Source organism: Rissa tridactyla, chromosome 20 (assembly GCF_028500815.1).
Source record: "Rissa tridactyla isolate bRisTri1 chromosome 20, bRisTri1.patW.cur.20221130, whole genome shotgun sequence".
Lineage (NCBI taxonomy): Eukaryota > Metazoa > Chordata > Aves > Charadriiformes > Laridae > Rissa > Rissa tridactyla.
The window spans coordinates 6,301,463-6,324,494 of NC_071485.1; the positions used below are offsets into that span (position 1 = coordinate 6,301,463).

General features: G+C 41.4%; 1 protein-coding gene across 1 annotated transcript; it reads left to right on the top strand.

The window, feature by feature from the left end:
- Positions 1–225: 225 nt before the first annotated feature.
- ADAM28 (ADAM metallopeptidase domain 28) lies at positions 226–22,752 on the top strand. The gene is made up of 24 exons (XM_054180836.1): positions 226–359; positions 3,214–3,314; positions 3,943–4,019; positions 5,922–6,000; positions 7,723–7,799; positions 8,826–9,021; positions 9,483–9,545; positions 9,966–10,037; positions 10,651–10,820; positions 11,546–11,630; positions 12,851–12,981; positions 13,439–13,616; positions 14,136–14,225; positions 14,659–14,854; positions 15,541–15,643; positions 16,212–16,368; positions 17,021–17,101; positions 17,683–17,761; positions 18,675–18,765; positions 19,132–19,231; positions 19,493–19,558; positions 19,853–19,930; positions 20,518–20,580; positions 20,683–22,752. The coding sequence occupies exons 1-24, from the start codon at positions 308–310 to the stop codon at positions 20,713–20,715; spliced, it is 2,418 nt and encodes an 805-aa protein (XP_054036811.1). The 5' UTR covers positions 226–307; the 3' UTR covers positions 20,716–22,752.
- Positions 22,753–23,032: the final 280 nt, after the last annotated feature.

Genomic DNA, 23,032 nt, shown 5'->3' on the forward strand with positions numbered 1-23,032 from the left:
CTATATGTATTTATTTATTTTTATTTTTTCTGATGAACAGTTTTAGGGAATGTGTTTCAAAGAAGTAATCAATCTATCACAATTCGTGTGACATTAACTAACCAGCAGGAACTTCCGCTTGCTGTAACGCTCTGCGACTTGGAAATTGTGCAACACCTTTAGTAAACACTTCCGCAGAACAAGAATAAAGCTGAACAACTCACTCCCTCTCACTCACTGCACCGGAGTGGACTGCTCAAAGCACACACAGTCTGGGAACCCAACTTTCCCAGACCACGGAGACCACTGTTGTACAAGTGCGACGGAGATGACTAACACTCTTCTTGTTTCTGTTGTTTTGCTGCATTTTCTCCAACAAGGTACAGCTTCTTTTTTTTTTTTTTAATCCTTTATCAGTGGTTGCTATGGATAACTTTGTATCGCGTTTATGAATTTTTAATTATTAACACGTAGATAATATGGAAGAACAGTGAATTAAAGCCATTGGGGGGAAAAAAAGGTATTGCTGAAGTTAGGGATGTTTGCTTTTTTCTCTTTCTGTTCAAAGCAATTATCTAAAATTCTCTAGTTTGAGAATTATTAACTTGTGTGAAAACTGGCCATAGATTGCCTAAAGACCCAGAACCAGTTAGTTTTGTGAGCCAATTAAAAAGTACTTCCCCTGCAAGTGAGCGGACAATTTATCCAATTGGGACAACTTATTACACTGTCAGCATTTTGGCTGTAAAAGAAAAGACTTTTCTTTGAATTCAATTAATGACATTACCCGAATTAAAATAGTTAGCACCCTTATTATCTGTGTGATACTTCAGGTTATGAGTATTCATATGACCTAGCCTTAACTGAACGCACTTTTTTTTTCCCCCCACGTGCATTGTTTCTTTCAATTCATGTCAACAGGGAACAGATTTTTTCAGACCTTGGCATGCACAAGCATGCACGGCTTTTCTCTACATAATTCGACACGTAATGTGTAGTCAGCCAGGTACCTTTATGATTTCATTAGTTGCACAGAATACCTGAAAATGTGCACAGGACTAATGCTTAAGGTGCTATATATTTGGTTTCTTGACAAAATCAAACCTTCATCATCAATGAAATCCTCACTAATGATTTTTCTTCCCGGTTTACGCTCTTCGAAAAGTACACAATTGTGTGTTCCTTAGCACTTTCTCTAGTTGCCGTACAAGGCCCAAGGAATTTCTTTCCTCCTTAAAGCTACTGATTCAAGACAACGCCTGAAGCAAGACAAAGACAATATACTGAGTTGATTAAAAAAAAAAACTACATCTATGAAACGATTTGTTCCAGAACAAAACCAACCTGTTTTCCTCGAAATGCTGTCTGTATCACACTGCAGAAAAAGGACAAATTTAGCTCTGAGTCTCCTTTTAAATCTAGCCTAAACTCGAACCACCCGGGCTACAGTTGGCCTTGTCAAAAGAGTCTGCAACCCAGAGCGGGTGGATAAAATTGAAGCACGGAACTCTGTTCCGAGAGGCCTATAATATTGCTGTGATGATAATGTAAGAACCTACAAACTTGACCGTGGGAAGTTCCATCTCAAGACGAGGAGGAACTTCTTTGCTGTGAGGGTGGCAGAGCCCTGGCACAGGCTGCCCAGAGAGGTGGGGGAGTCTCCGTCTCTGGAGACATCCCAAACCCGCCTGGAGCCGTCCCTGTGCCACCTGCTCTGGGTGACCCTGCTCTGGCCGGGGGTGGGACGGGGTGATCTCCAGAGGTCCCTTCCCACCCCGGCCACTCTGGGAGTCTGTGAGGAAAGGCGCAGCTGATGTAGGATAACTTCTTAGGATATAATACCATTATACCATCATGCCTTTCTCTACAGCACTCAGCTCTGGCAAGATACAACCAAGTTCATTCTGCAATTAATTTTGGAATGGGTTTAATCAAATAAACCAGTTATGAAGAATTAATTTGTTTATTTTACTGGAACAATTTGCATGAGGATGCGCTCTGGTGTTCCAGATACAGAAAATTATAGTAATTGCATGTCCTGCTCTTGTAAAAATCTGACCTTGAGGCAGACAATTAAAATGGGAGTTGCACTCTCCCTTTGTTGTTTGTGGTTTGTTTGTTTTTTTCTTTTTTCAAAAACAGGCCATTGTGCTTAATGCTGAGCCCTCAAGAATTTGCCCATGCAGGTGAAATGGCCTTTTGTAGATTAAAGAGCTCAGGAAGCCATATAAAACCTGCGCTGCCTTGTTGGAAACTAACGCATCCCTTGTACGACCCTGTTGCCTCAAACACTGATCACCAGCTGCTATTATTAACTTCCAATGACGCGAGGTGTGCTGACCACCCCTGCAATCATGACACAAATTACCTTTTGTCAAGATTCACTCAGGCTCAGAAGCAGAAAACAAAAAGAAACACTTTTCATCAGTATTTCCTCAACAAGTTCTTTATAGCCACTGCAGAGACGCAACACACCTTACAAGTGCGACCAGTAAAAAGGGTTTATGCAAATTAAGGAATTATCATCTGGATTCCTTACCGCCTTCAAGATTTTCCTACTTTACTGTCTATCTCCTATTATTTTAGCTAACTTCATTGAAACTCCTTCTCCAGCCCCGCTGTCCCAAGCATGTAACAGTTCCCAACCTGACTCAATAGCTAAGAATGTACCTATTAAAGTGCTGTCACAAGTATTTCTGTTATAAGACCAGCTGGAACGCTTTCCAAAGCAGAAATCTAGGCTTGGTCCAGACTTGTAGTGAATTGTATGAATCTATTTGCTTATCTAGAGGCAGTCTTAACTTGTATGTCATCACGTGATAAGGTCTGGAGATCACTAATTTCACAGAACCGTATAAGTTAATTCATGTCATCTCTAGATGTGAAGGCAAAAGTCGCCCCTTGCAGAGCTGGTCTAGCACGTTGGTACTCGAAACTGCTGACTGGTGCTGGGGAAAGAAATCCAAAGCAAATTGCATAAAATATTTTGACACCTGGAAATAGCAAAGTATGTCAACTTATCTGAAATCCAGACAGTAACAAACATAATGGGGGTGACTGCTCAGCAGAACGGATGAGCACACACCGAAGCCAGCGCAGAGGACACATGAGAAACGAGTGGTGCAAGAGATGAATGACTACGTGGCCCAAAAGAATTGCTCTTGACAGACATGCAATATGGTGTTTAATATATTAATACTGTGTTTTCCTAAATATACATCTGTTTCTCTATAGGGAGCACGAGCAAGAAATTACCTGGAGTTGAGCAATATGAAATAGTTTATCCACGGAAATTGCACACAGTACACAAAAGAGACGTAGAAAGAAACAAAGAGGTATTAAAAGAGAGAACCTTTTTTTTCTGTGGGAGATAGGGAAGGTTTTCTGGAGCTAGAGTACCCTTGGGTTTTGTCCTGGTTTGGGGACGCTTTTCAAGAGTAAGAGAATTTGGGGTCAGACACTTGATCTTGCAAAATGAAATGAAATGAAAGAAAACCTGCAAGAGTGTCCCCGTGCCTGCTAAAGACAGGACCTGGGTGCCACCAGCGGGTCTTCTGTTCTTGCATCTCTGCCAAGATGTAGGTTTTGATACTCCTCAGATTTTGAATAACCTACGGATGTTTTAGTTTGAAGTAAATTAAATCAAACATTTAAAACTAAGCATGCTCCTACATAATTCAAGAGTTATGAAAATGTTTGAATTTAAGCATCCGCTTCAGCACTTTCCCGAATATGCAGGGTAGGTGCTTATGATTGTAGACATACATTTGCAAAGTTAAATTTTTTCCTCTAATTAAAAAGTACGAAACAGAGTAACCTCCTGCTTATTCTTTAACTGCCAGAACACTTATTTTTGGTGGGAGGAGGAGGAAAAGAATGCAGTTGGCAACTCAATAACAGCCAGCTCATAGTGAGGCCAGAAATTGTAACAGTCCATATTCTAACACTTAAATCTGTTTACAGACAAAATATGATGACACAATGGAGTACGGAATCCAAGCCAACGGAGAGGAAGTCATACTGCACCTACAAAAAAATAAGTAGGTCCAGTTCAACTTTTTCCTTGAGCGTTATTCCTCACTGTAAATGGCTCTCTAGGGCATTCAGGATACAAAGAAACAGAACTTGGGCTCCTATAAGACAGAGGTATTTTGGTAAATACAACCTTTAAACTCCAACAAGAGAAGAAGAGGGGAGAGAAAGCATCATGTCACTATTTCGGTAACGTGAAATAACTACACAGGCATATGACATTACCATGATGGAGTGACTTGCCTATACTGCTAACTCTGTTCTCCTATTTATTTCCTAAATGGCTGAATCCACTGAACGCTCAATGTTTTCGTATTATTTCACACATTTTCTGTAGCCATGGATAGTCTAAGGGTTATGTTTATTTGTTATATGCTGGTAGAAACTACAGAGATGAACAAGAGAAATATCCATTAAATGGGGCTGTCTTGGCCAAAAATAGAAAACAGTAATAAGAAATGTGATAATCCTCAATAACTTGGCTTCCAACACTCCCTACCTTAACACTACGGCTGTTGGACTTCTAATATATACTGTCATTAACAAAATGCTTTATGGAAATGGAAAGCGAGGACAGCTTGCCTCCCCGGCTGAAGAGATTAACAGCATTCAAACCGGCCACCCAGAGGGTATAGAGGAGCAGTAGGGTTTGGTACAGAACAAAGCCCACAAAGAAAAGTCCAAAACGGTACAGAGCAACACAAATAAAGCACAGTGGTGACTTTCTGCTTGCTGGCTCCACCATAATATTTAACATAGGATCAAACAAGTCTGCTTTAATGGGTACTTTTCTAATGGCTGTGTAAATACAATAGCCCTATCGTCAGGTCACGTTAAATATAGACTATAATTAACTGTTTGCCCCTGGTTTAATCTAATCTAAATATTTGGAAGGGGGGTGTGGGAAATTATATTATACTAAATCCCACTCTTTAAAAAGAAATGGGATTGTGGCAGTTCGGGGTAGTTGCCCAAACAGATGTGAATGTAGACTTGCTTTGCTGCTGGCTGTAGTAAGACTACAGCCCTGGCTTAAATTTAAGCACCTGCTTAGCGCTCTGCTGCATGGGCGCCTGGGTGCACAGAGCCTCGCAGGATCTGGCCTTCCAGAGCAAGGCACGAATGTCTATTAACAAGAACCCAAAGGCACCTTTCCCACCAGTGGCAGAAATGCAGTAATTTATTCCATAGTCACGATGTCCTTCTTTGAAAGTTCATGTACAAATATATGTACAAAAATGGAGTTTTATTTAGACAGAAAAGAAAAATCAAGTTCAGATAGAACGATTGCAGAGATGAGAACTTGTGCTAGGACAGTTATAAAAAAAAAAAAAAAACTGTGAGCAAAATTTGGACAAACATGTTAGTGTAATCTCCGCACAGGCTCTCTTAGTGGGCGCACGTGTACACACACACGGCTGCACACGTACACACACACAGCTGCACGGGCACCTGTGAAACACATGGGGCAGCTTTCCCACTAACCTAGAGCTTTGCTGCTTATAATCAGCGGGGGTGAACTGGGAAGCGAACGGAACGGTGCCATTTCACACGCCCTGTGGAGCGGTGGAAATGTCTACACAAATTGGAGGCCAAAAAAGGATCAATATGTACTATTTATGCATATGTAATTATAGATTTGCTTTCAGATCTGCTAGGAGATTAGTTTATACCAATGAAATAAGTAGAGTTTAATTGCTTTCTTAGTTTAGAAATGTCCCTTTGTTTGAGTAAGGATTACGAGCAGGCAGAATTCCCCACCCCGCAGCTTTGCTTCCCTAGTTTTTCAATACTGGTGGTAACCTGAGTAATCATTTGAATTCCCCACATACTTTGCGTGTTACACAATTGCCTCATTTCTGGATGACTACAATTTATTTTCAATAATAATTGTACTTGACTCTTTCCAGGCACCTATTAGCTAGAGACTATACCGAAACAGTCTATTCTGATGACGGTCGACAAATAACAACAAGTCCTCAGATCAAGGTAATAAAAAAAAGATTTCCTTATACTTGCAGTCTTGAAGAGGTCTGTAAGAGATTCACGGGTCCATGAGATAATAGCACATATGAGATAGAAAGAAAAGATTTTAAATCTGGGTTCTAAGCATCTAAGCCTCTGAAGGGATGGGGAAGATGCGACCTGTGACCTGGGCAGAGCTACACTGATTTACACCCGTTGAGAATCAGACAGTTTGCCCATTAAAAAACCAAGCGCTTTTCACGGACAAACACATTGTCTGAGCCGACTTTCTGTCTTTTGTCAGGAAAGGGAGTGGAGCCAAGGCCATTCCACTACTGTTACCTCCCGACTTTGCCCTCCCGACTTTGCTCATTCTGGGCAACTTGATGATTGGCTTTTACACCCTAATCTCAGTGAGATCATAGATTCAGATAAAGACACATTTCCTCACTGGCTCACGTTACCACCCACGCTCACAGCAAATGCACTGCAGGTTACCCCAGGTGGTTTCTCCGAGCCATGACAAATCAGTTATACAGATCCAGACACAAAGGAAGTCACTAAATTTATTTTTTAATTAACTGTGCACTCATGGGTCTTATCTTCAACAAAGCTCTCACCTGAAGCTTTTTGTCCAATGTCATGCTATGTGTTTTAACACTTGTAATTTGGAATACAAAGCCTAATATTCTTTGCCATGGAGGGCTTAGCAGGAACAGGAGGATCTTGAGTGAAGTAGATGGGCATAAAGAATTCTTTTGGGTGGGTTTTTTTGGTGGAAAAAAGATGCTATTTCTGATTGCTCCAGTTACTTTCACTCCCTGGATGGATGCTGTGAAAAACAAATAGCACCTACGCCTGGGTAAAGACAATCTCACACGTCTACCTATGCGGCTTGCTGAATTAGAAATCCCTAACATTGTGGATACTTTATCACAATCTCAGGAGCTGTTTCTCTTGTATCCTCAAAAGACGCAAAATAATTCTCCACTTCTTTCTCTAGTAATTTTCACTTTCTTGATGTCTTTTTCACTGTAGAAAGTTGGCACCTTCTGATGGAAGGAAAACAAATACATGCTAAAGTGAAACAAACATCCCTGAGAAAACAAAAGGTTGATGCTGTTATAGGTCTCTCTTAAGACACCTATTAAGGAAAATGCTATAGCTAACATTTTCCACAATAACTCAAGTGACTTTGAAGTCTCTTTGAACACAAAAGCGTTCATTAGACCTTAGATCCTCAAGTCAATTAAGTCATTAAAATTTGTCCTCTAATCATATGTCTTAACATAATACATGCATTTTAATCTAATTGAAGTTAATGCATTTAATTGTTGGGTTAATATTAAAGGGTGTTTCCTTGAAATTTGGCCACAATAAAATCATTTGGTATGGACCTCAATTCAGCAGAGCACACCAGAATATGCTTAATTTTGCGCAGTGAGTATGCGTATTCTCATTTCCATGTACCGTTGTGTATTGACCAGAGCCCGCCATGGCCAGATTTGTCAAAATCTGGGTCACTCTGTGTAGAAGGGTAACAATAACGGTACCGTAGCAACCATGGAAACGGTCACCAGCTTCTTTCATTTTAAGAATCTCCTCTAACGGGAGATTTCCTCAGACAGTGTAGTTGTAGGTTGTAGCTAGTGTAGTTTGTCTTCTGAAATCACTCTATCTAAGCCAACTCATGGTAGTCAATGAGGCATGGCCCGATTTGACACTGTATTTTTTCTTTCTAACCAGGATCACTGTTATTATGAAGGTTACATTCAGAATGATGCTGGTTCCATAGCAAGCATCAGTGTGTGCAAAGGTCTGAGGTAAGATGGAAGTTTTCTTCCCAAAGGGTACCAATGGCAGAATACGCATGCTCTATAAATTTTCCAATATAAAAATAATCAGGATGTAAAGAATTGGCGTTATCTTTTATTCAGGCTTACAAGAAAACTAGTTTACCAAAAAAAAGGAAAAGAAGGGAGGAATAAAAAGCTACCTTTCTACTTCAGTTTCAGAGTTTATAAAGTGGAAGCTAAAGAAACATCTACATCAATAAATTTATATGACTAATTCCATATTAAATCCAGTCATAAATCATAGAATTTGGTGGTGCTTACAGTAAACCTTTAGGGCTGATGCTTCTCAGCTGTAGGAAGCTCCAGTGACGCTCAAGAGAAGGCTACGTTTTTTTCAGCGCTACAGCAGCTACAGGGTCAGGAAGTTCAAGCTTTTGCATGAAAAGCTCGGTTAACAGAAGCTGTTCATTTCTAATCACCGAAGACACAGTGGTATACCATAAAAAGGCAAGAGGATAGCTGAGGAGTCTGAGAATCCGCAATATAACATTTTCCCAGTGGTTAGCAGGGTTTTGCAAAACCCAGACTTTCTTTGGGAACACTTCTTGCATATCTTGTTGAGTTTACACATTAACACAGAATGCTTATTTTGACATTTGCTGCTCAGAATTATTCAAAGCTCTTAATTCCTTTCGATATTTCAGCTTTTCGTCTCAATTAAAGATGAAAACATATCTTTGAATTCCCCACTGAACTGAAATTCACTTTTCAATCACCTCTATTAGCACAAAACCCTAAAGTTTAATTCATTTCTTAACCAGTTTCTTTTTGACTGACAGTCTCCTACTCATAGACTTCACTGACCAGCCAAATCTTCTAAATGATTTCTACTTTTAAATTATTGTACACTCTGCCTGCATGCTGCCAAACTCTTCCATTGCGTCAGTGCATGCGATGGTCCGTACGCTCAGGCTAAACGCTCTTAGGGATAACGTTGCTATCTTGACTCAGTCCTGCAGATTCAAAAGATCACAGTCTAACTCATTTTCTTAGTGGCTATTTTGAGACCCGTGGCCAGAAGTACCTTATTGAGCCCTTGGGAACTTCAGACAGAGAGGAACATGCAGTCTATAAGTATGAGGACCTCGAACAAAAGTCCATAAAAACCTGTGGGCTAATCAATAATACCTGGGAAGCAGATTCAAATGACCCCATCAGTGACTACTTCAAATCCAGCAACAATCCAGAAGTAAGTACCTACTTAAGCAACAGTCCAGTGAGTAAATGTCAGAAAAGAAATCGCGGCTGTAGGAGAGCTATGCAAGTAGCACAAGTCCCGCTTTGTCTGGTGGCACCTCCAGAAAAGAAGCGATCGCAAACAGTAAAGCATAATCAGATCTTAAAAACCTGTGCAAAATCTCACAGATCTGAGATTTCAGAGTCATCACCTGAGTTAAGCCCTCCTGCATGTACTAATAGGTGCCCATGGGCATCTTTAAACATCTAAATACTTCTTAATATTGAGTCTACCTTTCATCATTCTAATAATCATTTTAATACCTAGCCTACCTTTCATCATTTAAACCAGGCAGTCCCATTCTAAAAGACTTAGCTAAAGAAATACCCTCATAACTAATACAAGGGTTTGAAATTGCAAAGGTTGGGACGGAAGCAGGCTTTAAAAGTCATTTAAATGTATCTTTTCTTTAGATGAAAGCATACCTGAAAGCAAAAAAGTATCTGGAAGTTTACATAGTTGCAGACAATACTTTGGTGAGTACTGAAATGATTTTTTTTTTTTTCATTTGACCAGCTTGAGGTGAGCTTTCCAAAGTAGGTACTACTCATACCCCTGGGCTCCTACCAAAATTACAGTGCTGCACTGTGTTTTACCAGACTTTGGCTAGGAATAGGATTTCCTAATGGCCATTGATTTTGAAAATCCCACCTGGAGAGAACGAAAATGCAGAAAACGCCCTGCAGTGCCTGTTCTCTTCTGCACCCTACACATAGATACACGTTTTAAAAGGGCCTGATCTTGAAATACGTTGTCCGATAAAATAGTACATTGAAAAGATAGTATGCAGACCAGGCGTGGTGTGGTTTGCGATGCAATATTCTGAGGGACGTTTCTTAACTGATAAATCACTTTTTTCCTCTCCTTTTCCTAACATACTGCATTTACTTTTTTAGTATAAGAAGTATGAGGAAGATGTTAAAACTGTAAGAGAAAGGATATTTGGAATAGTCAATTACATCAACACGGTAAGAGGAAATACAGCAAAGTGAAACTGAATTAGAATTCTATTAGAATTTAATTAGAAAGTGAATTATTTATCATTTTTATAATGAATTTTCATTATTGCATGTAGGAAAGAATGAAAACTGAACCTCATTGTAATTTATGATACAAACTTAACACATCTTTCTATATTATCTTGTTCTTTGTCCTCAGGTATGAGATTTCTATAAATGAATTATTGTTAAAGAAAGCGTTATACCATATTTTCTTAACAGCTTTTAGTGAATGATTGAAATCCTTCAAAAAGAATGAACTCATTTTTGATTCTTGTTTTCTTCTGCAAGTCAAATTTCTTCCAAAATATTCCTTGAATTTTCAAGTATTTTAAAGAATTTTAAGAATTTTCGAGTATTCAGAAAACATTTTTATAGTTGGTGGGGAAAAATAAGATTTCACGTTTTGTTTTTCTTTGTAATTTCTTGTTGCAACTTCAAAGTTCTGAAAAGCTTAAATCAGGTCTGGAGTGAAAGATATATTGCAAGCGACGAAAGTGAACCAACTACCAGGATAAGCGTTTGTTTCGGAAGTCTTCATAACCTACTTCATTTTTACAGCACCACTGTTTTTCTGCTGCAGGTTTATAAGGCCATAAATATCTACGTGGCTTTAATTGGCCTCGAAATTTGGACAGATGGCGACAAATGCCTCCTGAGTCGTGCTGCAGGATTCACCCTGGACAGTTTCTCAAAGTGGCGCCGATCAGATTTATTAACGAGGAAAAAAAATGACAATGCTCAGCTACTCACGTGTGTATCGCTCTGCTTCCTATTTGCATTCCCAAGTATGCTAAAGGAATTTGCTCTTTAAAAATTGGTGACCAAGCCATCAGAAACATCTATATCGAGCAGGATTTCATGCTTTCCAATACAAGATTGTACTAATTCTAGTACAAACAGACAAATGTAGGCTCCCTTTCCTTGCTAGTATCTAATCTTTCTATCTGAATCCCTGCAGAAAAAGGCAATGTAAAGTTTTGTTACATCTCAGTCTCTCCTTTTCTTTTTCCTCTCTCCTTTTCCTTCTCTTCAACTGTCACAGAACAGTGGAGTGTCCCGAAGACGGCCGTGCAGTCTAACAGCCTAAGGAGCCATGACATGAAGTTTAACGGCTGGGAAATGCACGTTGCCAAACTAAACCAGCACTCACTTCGCTCTTCTGGCTCCCGTTCAATGGCCCTGATTCATCCAAGCACTTTGCTACATTTAGAGCACTTCATCAAGCTCTTTACACTCAAAGAGATGCTTTGAGCCTGATGAACCGCAACGTAATTTAAGTAAAAGTTTAAAATGAAAAGTGTATTCAATTGTTTTCTGATTTGCAGTGGTCTTAAGTACATCCTCAAATACTGTATTAAATCAGGGAGCTGGAAACGAGCATATGCTTAAAGCCTGGTTAATAAGGTAGACTTGATTTCAGATTTGGTTCCTGGTCACTTCATCGCATTTCACTCTGCCTTTCTTCTTCCCCACAGAGGCTATGACTTTGAGGGGACAACAGTCGGATTAGCCTTTCTAAAATCCATATGCAGTGATATATATTCTGCAGGTATTATTCAGGTCTGATTTATTTTTGTTTATTTTATGTCTTAAAGCCTTTTCTATGTTTTTTACTCAACCAGCAAAGAACTTCTGTGAAAACTATTCGGTGTACGACGCTTTCAGTTCTGTCTGGTTCATATCATTATTTTATTAGACTGTAGAAATTGACAGTCAGAGATTTTATTTTAAATGAAGTGCAGAGAGTAAAGAAAGCACACACAAAGCATGGTATATGTGTTATCTAAATGCCAACATCAAACCGACACCTGTTTTTGGAGTACTAGGCTCCAACAGAGTCAAAGGAGGGAAATAAGTAATTTTGTGCCTCTACCTTAAGGTTCCCTGTTTTGAACGGGGAATTGGTTCTGACTGTCACAATGCAAATCATCAGTTTGGCCACTTAATTACAGCTGCCTAAACTACTGTACTTAAACTTCAGCCTAAAGAGGAAGACAGATCCTAAACTTTACCAACAACACCTGGAACTCAACTGTTGCACCCAGCTTCAGAGGCCAGGTTGGTAAGAGGAACAACCCCCACAAAAATCTGGCTTTCCCACACCATAAGGAAATCCGAGCATGACTGGAAACCCAGAATACTTTTTAGGGCAGGGGGATGCATTCTGTAGCAGCATGATTTGCGATGCCATGCTGGAAGAGTACGACCAGTATGCTGTGTCTCGTGCTCTCTGTGTTTCTACTACCACCAGCTGTTTATACATCTGGATTTCACCCAAAAGAGCAGGACTTTTCCTTTCCTCCCTCCCACCAACAGCACAAAACACTGAGCTAAGAGCCAAGATGGAGCGCAGCAACCGCCTTTCTGTGCACACACAACGCCGTACACAACAGCTACCTTGATGTAATGAGTAATAATTATATCACACCCACATAATTACCCTAAGCACAGAGACAGCTACCCAGAGAGAGCATTGAGAGTCTCAGATGTTCAGTTCCCCTTAACACTCCGTTGTTATTTGGCAGCCTAACTTCCTCATGTTTATTTAAAAACCTATTTATTCATGTTCCTTAGTGGGATCATCTCATTGCTATTGCAATATAATCCAGCATAAACTGTGGAATAGATGCATATACGGATTGAACAATATATCAATATAGCACTGAAGATAATTCCACTTCAAGAAAAATTGTCCTATTTCTTAGCCGCATGGCTTCTCTGGTGTTCCTGCTTGTTCCTAAAATACTCATAGAAATAATAGCTTGCTCTTATCTCTACAGGATCATAACAGAAATGAAATTGCAGTTGGAGCTACCATGGCACATGAGATGGGACACAACCTTGGCATGAGTCACGACACCAGAGCCTGCACGTGTCACGATAAAGTTTGTATCATGACAGATACTGTCAGGTAGGAGTTTGGACAAAAAGGCAAAGGCATTAATGTACGGGGTGGTTCAAGATGGGCTTTGGATAAGCTGCCAGTTCCCAAAATGGAGTAGCAATTATTTTTGCCCCCTGGGATTATTCCATTCGAATTATACAAGAAGAGTAAAATTAGGAAATTCCGTGTCCTTCTAATGTATGCTGAGATAGATACACCACCGCAAAAAAACCCAAACCAAACCAGACTCTAGTCCCTTTTGGATAGCATTGGCTTTGCGTGGGGTGGGGGCCTTCTCATTAAACCACCAGTCATTTCTTCCTTACAATGACAACATATATATGTATATGGAAAAATGGTTGCACCCAATAGTTTAGGGGCACGGTCACTTGTTTCATTTCTTTTGTAAAGGGTTTTCCCCTTTACATAGCTTTTCCCTACCTATGCCAATCCTAATGTAAATTCTCCTGCTTTCTCAATATAGTTCTATCATCCCCAAGAAATTCAGCTCTTGCAGCCTCCAAAGTTTTGAGAAATACATGCTGAGTGACATGCCAAAATGCCTAACGAACATCCCAGATATAAGCAGCATCATAGCACCTCCATCCTGCGGAAATGGCTTTGTGGAAAAAGGAGAGGAATGCGACTGTGGTACTCCTGAGGTATCTGCATAACCGGGAATAAAATAATACTTGGAAGAGGCAAAGAGGTTTCTGTTAGTTCCTGAGGTAGCCCATTCAAAGCTGGCTGAAATATTTCTGTAGAAACTGCGGTCATCAAATTGCTGATCTGCAATGTAGTCCCCCCTATAAAGTGCACGCCAAATGGTGAGAAAGATGCCTACATGGTTTGTCCTGCTGTGTTCAGAGAGGAACTGAGAATGGGGAAAAGCCACACATACGAAACCATCTCATCAGAAGTAAGCAAGTTCCCTGCTCGACTTCCATCAGCACTCTCATAATCAAACACACTTTGTATTCTTTATCTGCTCACTCCCAATGGCTGGCGTAGCTTCTAGTGAAAATGCTGTTCAGAAAAGCAAAGCGCAGGTCCAGGGTCCACATCCCTCCCTCCCTCCCTCCCTCAATAACCAAGTACAGGGCGGCTCGTTGAGAACCCAGAACAGAGGGAGCGAGCCCTGAAGCAGGGGACCAGAGCTCTGACTGCCGATTCTCTCACAGGAGTGCACAAATGAGTGCTGCGACCCCGAGACGTGCAAACTGACAGCAGGTTCCATATGCGCACAAGGAGAGTGCTGTGAAAACTGCCAAGTAAGACACCTTTTAATCTCTATATTTTCTAGGGTTTGGGTTTTTTTCCCCCCCGTGATAAAGCAGAAATACACCTTTCAAAAGAACCGACCCTCTTTGTAATTCCTGACATAGCACTGTAATGACAAGCGCACTTTGTCCATCCCATACTACACCAAAACTATCAATTGACTTAAATCTTTCAACATCCTGGAGAAATGAGCATTTTGATTACCCACTTTCTCCTGGAAAGAAAAGCTGAGGCACAACCAGGCAAAAATCTTGTCAATTGACAAAACCAACTTTAAATTAGATACGGATCTGGCCCCTCATGCAACTTGTACAGTGAGGATGGGATTTGTCTCCCCTAATTTTATCCCTCTAGTTCGCTGTGATTTTTAAATGGCAAGGAAGAGCACCGTGTTACGCGTGGTATTGCTTTCTCTTCCTTCAGTATAAAAAGCCAGGAGCTGTGTGCCGAGCAGTCAGGCATGACTGTGACCTGGCCGAGATGTGCACCGGCTTTTCTGCAAATTGCCCAGAGGACCGATTCCGTGTGAACGGACATTCCTGCAACTACGGCAAAGGCTATTGCTACATGGGAGACTGTCCCACTCGAGAAGACCAGTGCAAAGCTGCTTTCGGACCAGGTGAGTACCAGCTGGCATTGAAAAATAAGGTTGCCTAGGTCTAAGGAGAGAGACAGTGGTAGGCTTTGTCTACTAGCACATCATCAAGTCATCCTTTTGTAAATCAGGAACAGTACATCTATATAAATGAGTTCTAGTTTGTAGTATACACTATATTATTATTATTTTTATATTTACACTGTAAGAGATTATCATCACATGAGCTGAAGCCCAGACCATACAATGCAATGTATTTCTAGAGAAATGGGAAGTGGTTCGCTTATTCCTCTTTTGCACAATGCTTTTAAGATAACTTTGGAATGGAGCTGAGTGAGTATTCTTTGCTTGATAGGAAGAGGAAACGTCTGTATTTAGATGTCCAAATTTAGCATGCCTTTATGTTTCTGAAGATGGCTTACACTCTCCCCAGTCCTAAACCATCTCCAGTTCTGACTGTGTCCCCTCTCCTACACCAGGTCTGTAGGTTTGTACTGGACAGAGAGAGAACGCACAGGATGGGTCCTGCTGTGTGTACACGATAACAAATGACATTGCAGAATTAATGCATGAAGTACCAGAGTCATTTAGGCCCATGGGCAACTTCACTGGGAAAGGCCATTTCTTAAACAGGGAAAAGAAATTGAATATTATTATTTTTCATGCGCAGAGAATTTAAAGTAATGCCATTGCATTCTCCTCTTTCACAGAGGCTACTGAAGCTGCAGCTTCCTGTTACCAGATGAACACGAAAGGGTTATATTATGGATACTGCCGAAAAGAAAAAGGTAGTCACGTCCCGTGTAAAAAAAAGTAAGCACTGTATTACAGAATTTGCTGGGATTTGGGAAGAGAGACCACTCCTATTCGAATTAAGAGACAGAAGCAAAGAGTGTGCTATTTTAGATGGCATATATGTCCATGTGTCTCTTGTTCAGTTTCAATACTGTGGTAAAGACAATGCTAAGAAAACTGGTTTCAAATCTTGGGATCAGTCTGAGAAAGAGCAAGTGCGTACATAGAGAGGTGTGAGCCTCCTTGCGAGGGTGACTGCCTGCGTGTGCATGTGGGCGCAGGTAAGCACGGGGAGAGGATTTTTGGATAGGGAAGATGAACCTCAGGTGAACCTCAGAAGTTGAGGACAGGTCAGTTAAACACTCATTTCTGCAAATAAGCCCACGAGGAATTAAGAAGTCGCCACCTTCTAGTCACAAACCGACCTGAAAACACCACAAAACTGAAGTCCTTTCTGCAACTATTTTTACTTTTTTTTTTTTTCAGTTCCTGTAGGGACACAACAAATTCAGGCTGGAGGAGAGACCAGCTCAGATAGTTCTGTTGTGCCATGTCCTTGTTCTAGCAGCTCTTGTTCTCTTTCCAGAGATGTAATGTGCGGAAAGTTGTTCTGTACTGGGGGGAATGAGATGCCTCGGGACGGGAACCTGGTGACTTTCGAGTCCTGCAAAGCAAGTTTTCCTGGAAATGGAGGAGAAGACACAGGGATGATTCGCGATGGAACGAAGTGTGGGAATGGAATGGTTAGTAGAAAATGGCTTTTCTCCTTATTTTTCCCCCTCTTTCAGTCTTGCTTATATCGTTAGGTCTTTTATCAGAGAAGAAAGATTTTAAAAAGGGAAGACTGAAGTGGACACTAAACTTCTGCTGGTCTGATTTGCCATACTTTCTGCCTTACATCTGTCACAAATCAGTCGCAAAGCAAAGAGGAACTGCTGCCATTCCGATGCCTTATGCTTGACTGCTGCCTTGGTATTTTTTACCAACCCAAATACAAGTAGAAACAGACCTTTGTATGAAGGTTTAAAAGATCATACATATATTACTATTTTTAATTATTTACATAACAGATGTGCTAGGCATCACTGAGTGCTATTTCCAGTTTCTTTGCGATATATTTCTACTTGGGGGAATGGGGGGGGGAGGATGAAGGATGGAAGAGGGTTGGAAACAGTGATGTCTGTACATCTTTGTCACCCCCCTTTGCTATAAAATACCCAAAGGTCAAATGGAAAATTATATCCACACATCAAGCTCCTAATGTAGGTTCAAGTGATCTGCAGACCTGTTTCTATGCCTCCTCTTGCTCTTCACCACTCTACACAATAATGTGCAAGCTTTGCATGTTCTGAAAGCTATAAATCACTTCGTTAACATTTGCCCTGTACATTTCAGGTGTGCAGCAAAGGAGAATGTGTCTATGCCGAAGATGTCTTTAGATCAACCAACTGTTCTGCCAAGTGTACTGGACATGCTGTAAGATATGAGCATTTGATGCTATTAACTTTAAAAAAATTTAAAAGCCAAGAAAATTTTGCACATCAGCTACAGTCCTTATTGATGACAGTATTTAAGTCACTTGGACTTAAGTTGTGGAGTCAGAAGCTTCCTATATTTTTATGAATGCAAATCTAACCTGATCAGTATCGGTATTTTTGCCACGATCATGAGACGGATTCTGTGTCTGGCCCTGCCTCTGAGCCATGGTATCATAGCTATTCTCTTTCAGGCAATCTTCTGTTTGGGGATGCTCTTATTTGAGCACTCAGAGACGTACAGATGTAAAGATGAACTCTGCTGCTTTGTGCCTTCTACTGGAGCTTTTGCTGCAGAAACACCTGCCAAAGGCACACGATAGCAGACAGTCAGGCCTGTCCTTTCCTGTGCAAAACTGCTACTCTCTGTGCTAAATTTTAGTCCAAGTAAAACGAGAGATTTCCAGACCCAGCTGCAATAAGCTTAGCAGGATCCTGATCCAGAGCCACTGACACTTTATGAGACCACAGCTTCACTCGTACTTCCAACCTGAAGATATTCCTGGCTTTGTGCTTCCCTAGGTGTGCGACCACGAGTTGCAATGCCAGTGTGAAGAAGGATGGGCACCACCAACCTGCGACAGCTCCTCGGCAGTGACCAGTAAGTGCTGCATGGCCACACACTGGGTACTGTCATCTGCTGGCTGAAACGAGCTACTTTAACTCCAGTGGAACAGCCCTAGCTTGCACTGGGCGCCACGCTGTTTCTTTGCAAATATTGCATATCCAGGTCTCTGATTTCTGCTCATCTGCAGCTCATATGAGTGACTGGAGCAAGTCATTTTTCTTTCTAACCTGACAGAAGTGTTACACCCAGGAGATTATTTAGAGTAGCAGGCTTTTCCTTTCTCCACCCTGAGATAACAGGCACACCATAACAGCTCGCTTAAATTTGAGTGGAGGCAAGCTCCCAGAGGTTTTGCTGCGAGGGAGGCGGGCAAGTTCATTTCTTTATCATCTGCATGGAGCTGGCCTTTAACTGATCTGCCTCTGAGGGAAAATACTTTGCATAAACATTTCCATGTGTCTGGGGGAAAAAAGTAATTAAGTTTTTCTTATGAAAATATTTTTGTCCTCTCTCGACACTCACTAGAGCACCATCAGCTCTCAACATCATGGCTTGGTTGAGGCTTTAGAATAGCTTTGTTGAAGGAAAATCGTGAAGCCTTATTTGTATACAACGCCAAAGGCCTGCACCCAGGTTTGGGTAACACCCTTTGAGAAAGAGGAGAGGAATGACAATGAAGCAATCTTTGAGGACGGACAGAAAGGGCTAGGTTTGTTTAACCCAAGGCCGGCTCAGGCAATAACCACCATTTTCAAATATGGCAAAAATGGCAGGAATACATTCCTTTCCATCGTCACGTGTGGGAGGAGAAGCAACCATAAGCTCGAGCAATAGTGGGTCTAGACCTTGTAAAAAAAAATTACTTTGCCAATGGTCATGATGGGAAACTGCTTAGTAATAGTGGGTCTTTTAGGAAATAGCAACTTGTGTTCTCTCTCCCTGACAGCCTTCGCTATTGTTGCTGGTGTGCTGATTGTCCTCGCTGTCACAGCAACTACAGCAGTGTTACTTATCCGCTTCCAAGTATTCAAGAAAAGGTAAAATGCTTACCCCCAATGAGGGGAAAAAAAAAAAGACCCTAAAGCCATGCAATTTCTGGATAGGTTTTAAGCTGGGGTTTTCAATGGGGGTGGAGGGAATTAGACACTGGAAAGCCAAGGAAGTTGGTCCATGACCTTTGTTGAGCTGTTTCAGAAATCCCATAGTTGGGAGAGAACTGAAGACTTGAAACTGTTCCTCTCAAGATTAATCCTAAATAATTAAAATAAGAGGGAGAGACGAAGAAATAAAGAGAGGACTTGGCTGTATAACACACCAATAGGAGTACGGCAGGCATTCAAATTCAGCAGGTATTTTTACTTCAGTCAGGGTAAGATTTACAGTCATATGTAATATTTGCCTAGCTGCCAGACCAGAAGGGGACCTGGAGCCACAAACCAAGTCTTTGTGGATCAAGAACAAAGATGCAGAGAACACCCTGTCCTGGCCGTACCTGCCCAGAAGGTAAGAGCGGGGAGGTGCTGGGTCGGCTGTAGTCTCCCTGGGACCATAACCGAGGGGCTGAAACAGCAAAACTCATCAGCCAAAGTGTGCTGCACTTCCACAAGGGCTTCAAAACACTTGTCAGGCTGAGAGGACGGTGCTGTGAATCCCAGCATGGGGAGGGAGTGGGGAAAGCACATGGCACTAAGTCCCTGAGTAATGTCTGCAGTAAAGGCACACCATATAAGGGCTCCATCCAATTTAACTGCTCCCTGTTTTCAGATGAACGATAAGAAACTTCTCCTTCCTGTACCTCCACCGCAGGAGAACAAACCACAGCGCCAAAGTGTAAGTATTTCTAGAGAATTCCTTTGCTTTGGGGAAGACAGCACAAACAGTTCACGCCATGGTGGAGACCTGCAATGACAATCTGATCCCAACGGCTGGAGAAATCACTGCATGTTCTCTCAGGGCCAGATAGCATAAAGCATCCCTACTTCTGAAAAGAATGCATCCTTTTACCCTTATTAAAGTACTTTTCACATAGAACACAAGCCTGCACATTCCCATGGGAAGATGTGGATGCACACATACGCAATCTGTATATAGGGTCAATATGGTTTATATTCTCTTCTTTTACAGCCTGCCATAAGGCCAAAAGGTCCCCCACCTCCTGTTCCTTCTACCAAATCAACATCTTCTCACACAGAAGCGATTTTTGTAAGTATAACCCTGCAACTTTTCACGTCTTTCATCTGCACTGCAAGTGACTATCAGAAAATATCTACCACCTCAGCATCTGAGCCCGCTGCCCACCTGATCCAAGGATGTAGAAACCATCTTCACACTAGCAACATAATTGCATGGTACTGCCTGCCTAAAGAATGATGGATAGGGATTAAATAAAAAAAAAAAATTAAAAAAACTCCACATAGCAGCTTAATAATAAAAACACAGTTAAATTCCACTGTCTTTAGAGATGTTTTCCTCACACGCACCTTGAATACATGACCAGCTTTAGCTTCCTCAACAGTCTATTTGAGCACGGATACTCAATACAGATTAATTTAAACACTGAGAATAGCCCAGTGCTCTTCTGAAACAGGAGATCTATACCCCTTGTGGATGTGTATTATTATGCTGCCTTGTATGTGGACAGATTAATCTAATTCACCCCTAGCTTTTCCGCTAGGAAAACGCTGTAGTAAATACACGAGATAACAGCGGCAGCAGCTGAGGTCTGCAGAGGCTCTGCAGCTGCTCGGGCAGGAAAGCCTAATGACAGTTAAACTACATTTTTGTTACAGGCACCAGAGAGAAAACCTGCTCATCTCCCAGTTCCCAAAGGCAAACCTCCACCTCCACCAAAGGTAACCCAAGTTCAAATGTAAATAGCAATTCCTTCGGGATGCAATTCGTTGAAACTGCACCGGGCACACTGTGATTCGTTTAACTCTCTCTTTTTCATGTAGGCTTTAAAACCTCTGATTAATCCCAGAGTATGAAGCTTCTGCAGTAGGGCTGATCGAGATATCTGAAATTTTCAGGGACAATTTGTTTGCCCCTTGATTCCTCCATTTTTGGCGAAGGCAACCAAGATAGTCTTCCTGTTCTCTTTAATAAAAGAACAACCGACTGACAGCTGCTTTGAAAGAAAAAGTTCAGTTTTCAAACAGCGAAGAACTCTTTGGTGATGACATCAAGCTACTGCCCAAAAGGAAAAGAAGCAGAATCACTGCTTGCACAGAGGTGTAGACTGGGAGTGAGTTGTGGAAGCTGCTTAACACATCCTAACTCCTAGGCCACCACCGCAAGATGTGGCTGCACTGGGATGCCCTGCACCTACACCACTATTCTGGGTACAGGCCCGAGCAGATCAGGGAAAGTATGGCTACTATACATTTGTAAATTGTAAACTTTTTGCTATGTTTCCGGATCTTTGCTAGACCTCTCTTCAGCAACAGACCAGACCTTCTCCTTCAGGAAAAAGGAAAATCCTTTCTGCCCTTTGGAGAAAAGTTTGCGTCCTCAAGGCCTGAACTAGCTTTGGAATAATAAGATTATACACTGGAAATGCATTGATTCTGGAAAGATCCTTTTGGATTCGGTTCTCTCATTAATCCTTAGATTACCTGTTAAACAAGATTCCTCTGTTGAGTCGGTAGAGCTGGAGATACGCTCAAAAGCAAAGCACGCAGGAGTCAAACCACTTGCTGCTTGCAAGTGCGCCCAAAGCTCAGGCTGTGCCAGCTTAAAAAGCGCTCCAGCTGCCACCACTGCACTTGGACAGACACATTTAGAAAAGCGCAGTCAACAAAATCCTTAATCATTTTATTTCATTTGCCCCTCAGCTCCAAAAATAGCTAAGCATTTCTCCCTTCCAGGATATACACACCTTGGTGTTTTCGTTTAATTGCTCTTGCACTGGGGTGTGTTATTGTAAAATTGCTAATGAGAACTAGGCTGGGCACAGGGGTTTGTTATTATGGGACAGCACCGTGGCGTGAGGCTTTGCACACCGGTTTATTACTGAGGGGTTCTTCATTCGTTCTGGCCTGTTGGCATCAGCACTGTTGACACTATGGGCCTGCTGGCATCTATCTGCATGGTACTGCTGGCATTGACGTTAATAATACAGTGAGGGTGCTGGCACTGATGCCATTGTTACCGTTGGCACTGATGCGATTCATGCGGTTGGCATCAGTATTTTTAACTTAAAGTGCACAGAAGTGTTTTTCAAGGAACCAAAATTTTACCAGGAAAAGAAAAAAAAAAAAAAAAGAGAGAGAGAGAAACAAAATTGCCCTGGACCCAAAGTACTCAAGATTTTATAGAGGTTCCAGTTTAAACTGGATTTGGGTTTGGATCAAGATCAACATCAGAACACAGATCCGAAGCGATTGCACCATGGCTCAGGAAGGCAGTTTCCAGCCCTTGGGCATAGTGGCTTTGCTGGAGAAGACCACAGGGCTGCCAAATACCAGAACAAGATCTGAGGCCTCGGGCCAGCATTGTCCATACGAACCTTTACCTGTACTTGCTTCTGACCAGGGCCCATAAGGACTTTTAAAAAAGCCCAATCCTCAGAGGGCCCAAAACCTTCCACTCGAGCTCACAAACCAGCTCACACCTGCTGAAATCCCGATCCGCGTAATCTTGTCCTGGTACTGAGCACATCACTGTACACTCACTTTTCAAATGCAGAGCCCTGGTGTTTACCGTGACTGTTACTGCAGCTGCACGCCGCAGATCCACCGTCTCTGATACAGAAATGCATCTAAGAAACCCAAATTTCTTCTTTTGGGCTAGGCTTGCTTTGAGGTTGCCAATCAAGTACTGTATGCTCTGCAAAACACAGATGTGATGAAATTACAGTCTTCAGTTTGATGAGTGAGGTGAGTTGTTTTTTATTTTAGGATAGATTTTTATTGGAAGATGATAGTTTTCTTGCACTTTGGATAATTGCTTCTTTATTTGAGTCAGAAATGAATTTTAATCTATCTGTATTTGACTGTGGTGTAAAGATTCAGAACTTATTTTTTATGAACTGTAATTAATGTATTTAGAAAGATTTCTGTATTAAAAGTATTCTATCTAAACCGGGGGTAGTTGTTTTCTTTTTTAAAGATCAACACTTGACAATAGTGTAAAGTGGGATCATTTGTAATATTGCCACATCCCTAAAATTCCCAATTTGGACCAAAAAGATCATTCACAGGTATTGCAAATCATGCCAAGTTAGCCAGCAAAGCTGAATTAAATTTATAATAAGGGTTGACAAGATACTACATCACAGTTTTTCTGCCACCTTAAAAGCTACTT

Bases quoted from the DNA above. Each gene is read 5' to 3' on its own strand.
- ADAM28 (XM_054180836.1), top strand. From the start codon at position 308: ATGACTAACACTCTTCTTGTTTCTGTTGTTTTGCTGCATTTTCTCCAA. The intron at 9,022-9,482 runs GTAAGTACCTAC...TCTTTTCTTTAG, and splicing joins AATCCAGCAACAATCCAGAA to ATGAAAGCATACCTGAAAGC. The intron at 19,559-19,852 runs GTAAGTATTTCT...CTTCTTTTACAG, and splicing joins ACAAACCACAGCGCCAAAGT to CCTGCCATAAGGCCAAAAGG.